Source organism: Rhagoletis pomonella, unplaced genomic scaffold (genome assembly GCF_013731165.1).
Source record: "Rhagoletis pomonella isolate Grant_MI unplaced genomic scaffold, Rhpom_1.0 Rhpom_scaffold_00010, whole genome shotgun sequence".
NCBI classification, from domain to species: Eukaryota; Metazoa; Arthropoda; class Insecta; order Diptera; family Tephritidae; genus Rhagoletis; species Rhagoletis pomonella.
The window spans coordinates 33,089,663-33,102,081 of record NW_023458564.1 but is presented as its reverse complement, the minus strand read 5'-3'; the positions used below and the strand labels follow the sequence as shown (position 1 = coordinate 33,102,081).

At 41.1% G+C, this 12,419-nt stretch overlaps 2 protein-coding genes across 4 annotated transcripts in view; one reads left to right on the top strand and one right to left on the bottom strand.

Moving 5' to 3' along the window:
* The window catches only part of LOC118746252 (MIT domain-containing protein 1-like), a 55,673-nt gene extending 43,884 nt beyond the window's left edge, over positions 1–11,789 (bottom strand). For all 3 annotated transcript variants that reach the window (XM_036480085.1, XM_036480083.1, XM_036480086.1), the window contains exon 1: positions 11,723–11,789. The gene's annotated coding sequence lies outside the window, so the exon portion shown is untranslated. The remainder of the gene's footprint in view (positions 1–11,722) is intronic.
* On the top strand, positions 6,637–7,254 carry LOC118746344. Its single transcript, XM_036480199.1, has one exon. The coding sequence runs from the start codon at positions 6,637–6,639 to the stop codon at positions 7,252–7,254; it is 618 nt and encodes a 205-aa protein (XP_036336092.1).
* Positions 11,790–12,419: the final 630 nt, after the last annotated feature.

The following is a 12,419-nucleotide window of genomic DNA, read 5'->3' as shown; positions in this document are numbered from 1 at the left end:
ACAACCGTGCCAAGTTTGGAAGAAATTGGTGCAGCGGTTACCGAGATATACATATGTAACCATAAGTGGGCGTGGCTACGCCCGTTTTCAAAAAATTTACAATATTCTTATTTTTTGTCTAATAATTATTGTAAATATCAATTTTAAGTGAATAATCTAAAATATCGCAGTTTTCGTATTTCTGAAAATTACCGTTATATGGGAGGTAGGTGTGGTTATTGTCCGATTTTGCCCATTTTCAATACCATCCGTCCTACGCCCGTGCACGTGCCAAGTTTCGTTAAGATATCTCAATTTTTACTCGAGTTATCGTGTGCACAGACGGACGGACGGACGGACGGACAGACAGTCACCGCTAATCGATTTCTCTTTTCATTCTGATCATTTATGTATACATTTGTCTATATGTATCCGTGGTGAATTCGCCTCTTGTAACAATAATCGATAACATAAGTTAGTGAGATGTGTTATCTCTGATGTTCTAGTTTTTTCTACTTCCTTTTCTCGCTGATCTTTTTGGTACACGGACACGTGTGTTGTACAAGCGAACCTTTTTCAATAAACTCTAAGTTAGTCATTGTAATATAAGAAACTATCCGGCGTTTTATTGCTAGGCACACTCGACAATTGGTGACCCCGACGTCAAAAGCGAGTATTTGTCACGGAGCGAGCAAAAACTCCAATGGTTAGCCAAGAAGATAATGAAGCAAGCACGGGAGCTGGGCCGTCGGCCGCTGCCACGAGTGAAAAAGCCATGATGGTGAACAAAGTGTCGGTTAAGGTGCCGCCATTCTGGCAATTCAGCGTGCCCGGAGTTTCCACCGATTCGTCAAAGTTCAACACAGTCGTCGCTGCTGTTGAATCAAACGTTTTAGCCCAGATTTCTGACGCCATTTTGAACCCACCCGACAACGGCAAATACGACAACCTGAAATGACGTATAATAGATAGATAAGCGAGCAGAAAAAAACGCAAAAATTACTGTCGGATGTGGATTTGGGAGACAAACGGCCAACCCAATTGTTAAGCGAGTTAAGTGAACTTGCAAAAAACAAGGTTTCCACCGAATTTCTGAAATCGCTGTGGCTGCAGCGGTTGCCAGTACAGGTTAGGGCAATCTTACAGGCGTCTAACGCAGATTTGCCAGACTTAGCAAAGCTGGCCGACAAGATTCTAGAAGTAGGGGATTTTCAGCAGGTGTCGGTAGTGGCAAAAGGCAATGCAGCCGACGAAACTTTTTCAGGCATAAGCAAACGAATCGAACGCATTGAAGCGCAATTCGACAAATTAATTCAGAATACGAGGTACCGACCAAACCGACGATCTCGTTCAGTGTCAAGAGGACGAGACGCCCGGGCAAACACTCCAATACGAACAAAGGGCGAATTATGCTGGTACCACCAGGTGCACGGAGATAACGCCAGTAAATGCCGACCGCCCTGCGAGCGCGGACAAAAAGCGACACAAAACTAATTGCATCTTCTGGTTTGGCGGGCGAATTTGAAGACTACCAACGCATAGCCCGCATACTCATCAGGGACGAAAACACAAAAACACAATTTTTAATTGACACAGGTGCCGATGTGTCCGTGCTACCGGCCCGTACGGCGAATACGACAAAAGCGAGCGGGAAGGCCAAACTGTATGCTGCGAACGGCCCGGCTATTAAAACATTTGGCGAAAAACGACTACGGATCTCTCTTGGGTTAAGACGCGAGTTTGTGTGGACTTTCATTTTGGCGGAAGTTAATTCTGCCATTATAGCATCAGATTTTTTAAAGCACTTCGATCTCCTGGTCGACGCTAAGAGAGGCAAGTTACTAGATAGAAGTACACTACTGGAGACGAAAGGTCTTACGGCGCGCACCGAGGTTACGCAAATTCGGGTATACAACGTCAAGGATAAGTACGCGAATTTACTCCATGAGTACCAGGATATCGCCACGACAAACGCAGACAAGAGACCAGTGAATTCCAAGGTTACGCACCACATAACTACCACAGGTGCCCCGGTATTCGCGCGGCCGCGAAGACTAGCGGCGGATAAGCTAAACGAAGCGAAGAAAGAATTCGAGTACCTACTGCAGAAGGGGATTTGCAGACCGTCAAAAAGTAATTGGGCCAGTCCATAGCACCTCGTGAGGAAACAAAGTGGCGAATGGAGACCTTGCGGCGACTATCGGGCATTAAACGCAATTACGGTAGCGGACAGGTATCCTATACCGTATTTGCACGACGTCACCAGCATTTTACACGGCAAGAAGGTGTTTTCAGCCATCGATCTTCAAAAAGCATACCACCAGATCCCTATTGAACCATGCGATATACCAAAAACGGCTATATCAACGCCTTTTGGACTTCGTTTTCATGACATTCGGTCTGAGAAATGCGGCTCAGACTTTTCAAAGTCACATCCATGAAGTTTTAAAGGGGCTCGATTTTACTTTCGCGTATATCGACGACATTTTGGTCGCGTCGGAATCAGAGGTTGAGCACAAAAAGCATTTGCGAATAGTATTTGAACGACTTCGCCAAAGCAATTTGACTATCGCAATCAGTAAATGCCAATTCGGAAGGAGCGAGCTAAACTTTTTGGGACACACGATTAGGGTACGGCCCCCTGAGGAGAAGGTAGAAGCTGTTCGGAACTTTAAAACACCAACGGTGGCCAAGGGGCTTAAAAAGTTTTTGGGCATGATAAATTTTTATCGGCCGTTCATCCCGCATGCAGTTAAAAATCAAGCCGTCCTCCAGCAGCTGGTAAGGGGCAACCAAAAAAACGACAACACCCCCATTATATTGGTCAGAGGAAAGTAAAGCGGCATTCGTCGCATGTAAGGAAGATTTGGCGAACGCAACGTTACATGGCTCCAAATTCACAGCTGACCCTAAAGCTGATGCCACATAAAACTTTTGCTTCGTTTACGTGACAGATTCGCTTTGACAGATAAATTGGCATGCCACATAGATCGTTGAAGCTGCAGCGCGAAGCGAAAAGATGGCTAACTCCCATCTTTTGGCGCGCTTTGACAATCAGCCGGTTTAATATTTATTTTGTTTCATCCAAATTCGAGTTTTCATGCAGAAACATAAAACTTAATTACATTGCTGATAATTTTAAAGCAAAATATATAAAATCCACAGCAACGTTGACGAGTAAAAAAGCGGTACAAAATTGTTTTCTTGGAGTTCACTGTGGCATACCTTTTGCGTCTGGCGCTTTGCTGGCAAAGTTATAAATGTCACGCAAAGCTACAAAGTTTTATCTGGCATCAGCTTAACCGTCGACGCATCAGATGACGCCGTAGGCGCTGTATTCTTCTTCTTCTTATTTGGCGCTGTAACCGCCTAAGCGATTTTGGCCGAGTCCAAAACAGCACGCCAGTCATATCTCTTCTGTGCTAACTGACGCCAATTGAAAATGCCAAGTGAAGCCAAGTCCTTCTCCACCTGGTCTTTCCAACGCAGAGGAGGCCTTCCTCTTCCTCTGTTCCCAGCATCGCGGCCCGCGTTGAATATTTTCAGAGCAGGAGCGTTTCTGTCCATCCGAACGACATGGCCAAGCCAGCGGAGCCGCTGAATTTTAATTCGCTGCACTATGTCTATATCGTTGTAAAGCTCATACAGCTCATCGTTAAATCGTCTGCGATATTCGCCATCACCAACGCGTAAAGGTCCGTAAATCTTTCGCAGAATCTTTCTCTCGAAAACTCCAAGAGCCGCCTCATCAGATGCTTTCATTGTCCATGCTTCCGCGCCATACACCAGCACAGGCATGATGAGTGACTTATAGAGTGTGATCTTTGTACGACGAGAGAGGACTTTACTTCTCAATTGCCTACTCAGCCCAAAGTAGCACTTGTTGGCAAGAGTGATTCTCCGTTGGATTTCAAGGCTGACATTATTATTGGTGTTAATGCTGGTTCCCAAATAAACGAAGTCGTCTACTTTTTCAAACTTGTAACTGTCAACAGTGACGTGGGTGCCAAGACGCGTATGCTCTGACTGTTTGTGTGCTGACAGGAGATACTTCGTTTTGTCCTCGTTCACCACCAGACCCATTCGCTTTGCTTCTCTATCCAATCCCGAGAAGGCAGAACAGACGTAGCCCTTGTTTTTACCGATAATATCGATGTCGTCGGCATACGCCAGCAATTGTACGCTCTTATAAAGTATTGTGCCTGAGCGGTTCAGTTCTGCGGCTCTTATTATCTTCTCCAACATAAGATTAAAGAAATCACACGAAAGGGGGTCCCCTTGTCTGAAACCTCGTTTGGTATCAAACGGCTCGGAGAGGTCCTTCCCTATTCTGACGGAGCTGGTGGTATTGCTCAGCGTCATTTTACACAGCCGTATTAGTTTCGCGGGGATACCAAATTCAGACATCGCGGCATAAAGGCAACTTCTCTTCGTGCTGTCGAAAGCGGCTTTGAAATCGACAAATAGATGGTGTGTGTCGATCCTATTCTCGCGGGTCTTTTCCAAGATTTGGCGTATTGTGAATACCTGATCTATGGTGGATTTTCCAGGCCTAAAGCCACACTGATAAGGTCCAATCAGCTCGTTGACGGTGGGCTTCAGTCTTTCGCACAATACGCTCGATAAGACCTTGTAACCTATGCTTAGAAGGCTAATTCCGCGGTAGTTGGCGCGTATGGCGGGGTCGCCTTTCTTGTGGATTGGGCAGAGCACACTTAAATTCCAGTCGTCGGGCATGCGTTCATCTGACCATATTCTGCATACGAGCTGATGCATGCACCTCATCAGCTCCTCGCCGCCGTACTTGAATAGCTCGGCTGGCAGGCCGTCAGCTCCAGCAGCTTTGTTGTTTTTCAGCCGCGTAATCGCTATACGTACCTCGTCATAGTCAGGCGGTGGGACAGCTACTCCATCATCATCGACTGGGGACTCGGGTTCGTCTTCCTCACTACTTTCAGCGCTGCTACCATTCAGTAGGTTATAAAAGTGTTCCCTCCACAATTTAAGTATATTCTGGACATCGGTCACTAGGTCGCCATTGTTGTTCTTACAGGAGTTCGCCCCGGTCTTGAAACCTTCCGTAAGTCGCCTAACCCTCTGGTAGAATTTTCGGGCGTTCTTCCTGTCGGCCAGCATCTCAAGCTCTTCGCACTCACGTATTTCGGCCTCTCTCTTCTTATTGCGGCAAATACGTCTCGCTTCCTTCTTCAGTTCCCTATAACGGTCCCACATGGCTCGCGTTGCGCCCGATCGCAGCGTGGCCCTGTAGGCGGCATCTTTTTTCTCTGCGGCTTCTTCACATTCCTCATCGTACCAGTTGTTCTTTCGGGCTCGCTGAAATCCAACTACTTCTTCGGCGGCGGTACTTAATGATCGGGAAATGTGGTTCCACTGCTCGCGTACGTCGGATTGTTGAAGAGTGCTCTCAGAGAGCAGGTGTGTGAGTCGAGTGGCGAATAAATTGGCCGTCTGTTGTGATTGCAGCTTTTCGACGTTAAGCTTTCCTTGCATTGTTGGGCGCACATTTTTTGCTGCACAGAGGCGGGTGCGTATCTTGGCTACAACAAGATAGTGGTCCGAGTCGATGTTTGGCCCTCGGAGTGTACGTACGTCCAAAACGCTTGTAGCATGCCTTCCGTCTATCACAACATGATCGATTTGGTTTCTCGTTTTTCGATCTGGAGACAGCCATGTATTACACCAAATAATAGACGGAGAAGTACAACCCTTGGGTTTTTATTCTAAAAAGCTAACGCCCGCCCAAAGGAAGTACAGCGCCTACGACAGAGAGCTGACTGCGGCATAGGAGTGCAACATTTTAAATACGCTTTGGAAGGAAGGGAATTTGTTCTGTTCACCGACCACAAGCCACTCGTTTTCGCATTCAGACAAAGCAGTGATAAGACACCTTCACGCAGAGCGCGACAACTCGACTACATAAGCCAATTCACTACCGATATTAGGCACCTGCCAGGGCGTGACAACAACATTGCTGACTTGCTGTCCCGCATCAACGCAATACACAACGAGGCGATAAACTTTGACGAAATGGCCACTGCACAAGCAAACTATTCACAACTCCAAGCCCTGCTGAGTTCAGGTAAGGATAACACAATTTCGTTAACGCAAGTACCACTTCCAGGCTCATTGGCGAAGCTCTTTTGTGACGTATCTCATGGGAAAGTACGACCGTACGTACCGAGAGCCTTTAGAGAGAGGGTTATACATAAGCTGCATGGCTTATCCCATCCGGGCATCAAAGCAACGCAGAGACTGGTAGCTGAGAGGTTTGTCTGGCCTAGAATGGCTGCGGATGTCGCCAAGACCGTTCGTTTCTGCATCCCGTGCCAAAAAGCGAAAGTGTAACGACACACAAAAGCTCCTCTAGGGAGCTACCACGACATTGATGACCGCTTCCAACATATAAATGTTGATATTGTTGGACCGCTACCGACGTCCAACGGGTTCTGTTACTGCCTCACATGTATAGACAGGTTTTCAAGGTGGCCAGCGGCAGTTCCTCTCAAGGAGATGACAGCGGAAAACGTAGCCAGCGCACTCATCAGCGGCTGGATAGCAGTATATGGCGTTCCTCAAAGAATTTCCACCGACTTAGGCCGACAGTTTGAGTCCGAAGTATTTCGCAGTTTGACAAGGATGTTAGGTGTAGTACACTTGCGTACGACGCCATACCATCCACAGTCGAACGGAATGATCGAGCGTTGGCACCGCACGCTAAAGGCCGCGATCAGGTGTTGGCCGAACAACGATTGGAGCTCCGCTTTACCGCTTGTTTTGTTGGGAATGCGTACTACCGTTAAGACGGACATAAACGCCAGTCCAGCTGAAATGCTCTACGGGAGACCAATATGTATACCAGGCGAGTTTCTACACGAGAGAAAACGGCGATCCGGCCAAGCAGAATTTATGGAACAGCTGCGAGAAGCAATGAGTAAACTACCCATGACGAAAGCTTCGCGACACGACGAAGCACAAACATATATACAACCAGCTTTAAAAGACTGTAAGTTCGTATTCGTTCGAATAGATCGAGTACGTCAACCCTTGGAGCCACACTATGAAGGTCCATACGCAGTTCTCTCGAAGCAGGAAAAATATTTCGTAATCAAAGTTCGACAAAGAGAAGTTAAAATTTCTATTGATCGCTTGAAGGCAGCATTTATTTTTAATCACGACGTCACGGCAACGGCAACAGCAACGGAAAGCTACGAAGGTGAGAGAAGCACACAGAACACCGTAGACAGAAACGAATAAACGCCTACAGCAGGAACGGACAATAACAGAAACGAGAATAATAGAGAGGACGATAAAAGCGAGATGAAGGAGGAGGCTGTCAGGTATACATCGGCAAGACGACGGGTGAAAATCCCCCTTCGGTATCGTTAGCCGGTAACTAGCCGGGGGGTATTGTGGTGAATTCGCCTCTTGTAACAATAATCGATAACATAAGTTAGTGAGATGTGTTATCTCTGATGTTCTAGCTTTTTCTACTTCCTTTTCTCGCTGATCTTTTTGGTACACGGACACGTGTGTTGTACAAGCGAACCTTTTTCAATAAACTCTAAGTTAGTCATTGTAATATAAGAAACTATCCGGCGTTTTATTGCTAGGCACACTCGACATATCTATCTCGATTCGTTATGCCTGTTACAAACAACCGTTATGGGAACAAAGTTATAATACCTTGTGCACAAGTGCGCTCGGGTATAAAAATACTGTGGTCTGCGTAGCCGGAGTCGGACCGAGGGTTTTTTTGGTCCGAGCAAAAAATTTATATTTATTTTACTTTAAATATTTGTGGCATACCGCAGGATCAGTTTTCTAAATAAACGTTTCAAGGTTTTGTCGAGCGTATTGTTTGAAAGACTGAAGCCCAACGTCAACGCACTGAATGGGCTTATCAGTGTGACTTTAGACCTGGTAAATTCACCATAGATCATATTTGTCGACTTCAACGCTGCTTTTGGCAGCACTAAAACGAGTTGCCTATACGCCTATACAAGTTCTCCACGAATAACATGCTTTTGAACACGTTCCTTAATTTGTTCGGCACGGTCTATATATTTTTTAATCTTCTCGCAGAAGACTTTATTCTTTGCGACGTCATTTTCGTTTGTCCAGTATAAAATAAAGCAAAAAGCAAGCAAATAAAATAACACTGTACGGCAAAATCAACTTTTTTTCTGGGTATTGGACCAAACCAATTTTTTTTAAGAGATTGAGTCATAGGCAAAAAAGTGATTTCTCCGTTTTTCGAAGTTAGCCTCCGAAGTGGAGATCGAAGTTCGAAATAGGACCTTTGCTAAAAAATTATATTTTATTATTGCATGTAAATGACTAAAAACCTAAAAATATAGACGCAGTCCTCCTTTTGCTCTTATTTGAACGGTATGTAACATTTTTGTGCAAACTTATATTACAGGTGCTATAAGGGGTCAAAGTTCAGGGCTTCGAAAAATTAAATTCCTTATATTTCAAAGAATTTTGAACGGATTTTTTAAAAATTTACATCGTTGTAAAGGTGATTAACCCCCATTTCTTCTGATATGCATAATTGTATACTTCGAATATAATAATTTTAGAAAAACACAATTTATGTGAAAAAACCCTTTTTTATAAAAAAAAAATATTTACACACAAAAATTACTTACCGATTTTTTAAAAATTCATATGGTTGTAAAGATGATTAAATCCCCTTTCTTCTGATATGCATATTTGTATACTTCGTATATACAAATTTAAGAAAAACCACATTGAAAGGAACAAATAACTTTTTTTTTTATAAAAAAAAAATATTTTTTACAAAAAAAATACCAACCGATTTTTAAGTTGTAAAGGCGACTAAACCCCCTTTCGTCTAATATGCATATTTGTATACTTCGTATATAAAAATTTGAGAAAAAAAAACACTTAAAAGGAAAAAATACCAATTTTTTCAGATAAAAAATATTTTAAACTAAACAAGTAAGAAAGTCTAGGTTCGGGCGGTGCCGAACATTAAATACCCGACGCAAGTATTAAATATATGCTTTTCACCTTTCCGAGAGCTACCGCTACATGGTAAGCCGGGGTGTATCAATTTTGAGTAAATTAGCGTCCTTAAATTTCGAAATATTGAAGTTTCAAGCATTTCTGAAATTTACCGTTATATGAAAAGCGGCCGTAATTTTAGTCCGATCAGCGTTCAGCGTTTTGCTTCTATGTGGCAAGAACAATAACCACACCGAGTTTGGTAAAAATTGGTAGAACGGTTACCGAGATACATATGTATATATGATCATAAGGGGGCGGTGCCACGCCCATTTTCCACAATTTTATCATACACGTATTTCTTGGTAAAGAATTGTTTCAAGCATTAATTTTGAATAAATTAGCTTTAATATTTACTGATTTACCAAAATTTCGTATTTCTCTAAATTAACGTTATATGGGATGTGGGCGTAGTTATTGGTTTTAAAAATTTTCGGCCATTTCGTATGTTATATCAAGGCCAACAACTGTGCCAAGTTTGGAAGAAATTGGTGCAGCGGTTACCAAGATATGCACATGTAACCATAAGTGGGCGTGGCTATGCCCATTTTCAAAATATTTATAATATTCTTATTTTTCGTCTAAAACTTATTGTAAATATCAATTTTGAGTGAATACTCTTCAGTAGTTACTAAAATATCGCAGTTTTCGTATTTCTGAAAATTACCGTTATATGGGAGGTAGGCGTGGTTATGGTCCGATTTTGCCCATTTTAAATACCGTCCGTCCTACGCAAGAAAGAAGTCCACGTACAAAGTTTCGTTAAGATATCTCAATGTTTACTGGAGTTATCGTGCGCACAGACGGACGGACGGACAGACAGTCACCGCTTAATCGATTTCTCTTTTCATTCTGATCATTTATGTACACATTTGTCTATATCTATCTCGATTCGTTTTGCCTGTTACAAACAACCGTTATGTGAACAAAGTTTTAATACCCTTGTGCACAAGTGCGCTCGGGTATAAAAATTACTAATTAGAAATACAGTTAAATACTTAAAAAGGAAAAAATACCTTTTAAAAAAATATATTTCAAGCAAAAAAATTGTTAACCGATTTTTAAAACCTTACTATCGTTGTAAAGCGATTAAACCCCCTTTCTTCTGATAACCAACTTTGTATACTTCGTGTATAAAAATAAAAAAAAAAAAAACATTTAAAGGAAAAAATCTCTGTTTTTTATAAAAAAATATTTTAAACAAAAAAAAAAATACTAAAAAATTGGTTTCGTTGTAAAGGCAATTAAACTCCTTTCTTCTGATATGCATATTTGTATACTTCGTATATAAAAAATTAAGAAAACCCATATTTAAAGGAACAAATAACTTTTTTTTTATAAAAAAAATATTTTTAACAAAAAAATTACCAACCGATTTTTAAACAATTGGTGGAATTGTAAAGGCGATTAAACCCCCTTTCTTCTGATATGCTATTTGTATACTTCGTATATAAAAACACTTAAAAGGAAAAAATACCCATTTTTTCTTATAAAAAATATTTGAAACTAAAAAATTACTAATTAGAAATAGAAAGTTAAATAATTTATTTAAATAAAACAGAAAATTACCCTTAATTTTTATATATAATCTGTTATGTAAAAAATCAAAAACCATGGTGTTTTTGTATGTTTATATGCCTTAAACTTCTGTTACATACACTTTTGCTTTATTTTTAACAGGGCTGTGGGTAAACAAGAACGAATTAACGCTTAAAACATTATTAATTACACAGGCCGACAAAATTTCATTAAATTTTGTAACCAAGAATCGGACTCTTCTTTTCCGAAGGTCTTTGACGTGCTGAATTCGAATCTGACCCCAGAATAGCCCGATCACGTCAGGTTTTGGAGATATTCTAACCTAAAAGTACAAAAATCACGGTTTTTGGGCACATTTAAGCTCCTGTAACACTATGAAAGATCATCTCGTTATCTAAAAATACTACTCCTCCCCTCCAAAATTCATTTTAATACTTTAAAAATCTTTATTTGTCACCGAAAAGTCGACTGTTGAACTTACTGAGTTTTATCCAATACTCCTCATTTTCAGAATATCAAAGAATTTACAGGAGCTCAAATGTGCCCAAAAACCATGATTTTTGTACTTTTAGGTTAGAATATCTCCAAAACCTGACGTGATTGGGCTATTCTGGGGTCAGATTCGAATTCAGCACGTCCTTCGAAAAACTATAGTCCGATTCTTGGTTAGAAAACCTTGTTGGCCTGTGTTATTTGTTTTCTTTAAATACGGTGTTGAATTGTAATACTAATTAGTATTTTTTTTTTGTAAAATACGAATTTTTTAAAAATCGGTTAGTAATTTTTTTGTTTAAAATATTTTTTTTATACATACAAAAGGTATTTTTTCCTTTAACTGTGTTTGTTGTGGGGGTTGAATCACCTTTACAATGATATGAATATTTTAAAAATCAGTTCAAAATTTTCTGAAATATTAAGTTTTTAATTTTTCGAAGATCTGACCTTTGACCCGTTATAGCACCTGTAATATAAGTTTTCACATAAAAAGTTATTTACCATATAAATAAGAGCAAAAGGCGGAAAGTTGGTTTGGTCCAATACCCAGCCGAGTGATGCACAGTGTAATTACTTTTTAAGGGAAAAGCTCTTGGGCAATGATATATGTGAAGATTACTTGGAAACAATATACGCATATCCACACATATATTCTTACCTGATACAAGATCCATGAGAATTTGTATGCCATCTTGGTAAAGATTTGGGCTTCCGAAATTCGGCCCGCCTGATCAGATTGAACTTCTCGCATTAGTTGCGTTCCAGATGCTTCACGATATTCACGATTTGCAGGAAAAGGTGTTTTCTTCATTAATAAACTATGGAAGGTGGTCACCTGGAACGGCTTCCTGTAAAAACCTGCAAATCGTGAAGCATCTGGAACGCAACTATTAATATATCCTTGCCCAAGACGTTTGCACTATTTTCAGCAACCACTTTAACAAGCTTTCGCTAAGGCTTGCAATTTATGTAAATAGTTCTGCGACACACTCACACGATACACTTGCAATTTATAAATAAAAATATAACGATATCAAATACATACACTGAAAATTATTGGAAAATAAAGCCGAACGCTTAAATATGTTTTAACGCTAACTACAAAATTTTGGGACAATACTGACAAATTTTATTTCTTTCAATAGGAGAATCAAGGCGAATTTGTCAAAAGTGACGTAAACAGTAAACAAAGGCGACCAGCTGTTTGATATGAGTTGTAATGTTGCCAGATGTGCGATGACTACTGGTTACTTGACTGTCTTTGCCAGATGTAAAAATGTTATGTTGCAGACAAGCATTTGGCTTATACAGCGTTTTTGCTGCATTTAAAATGCAACATTTAGCACTTTCGAACA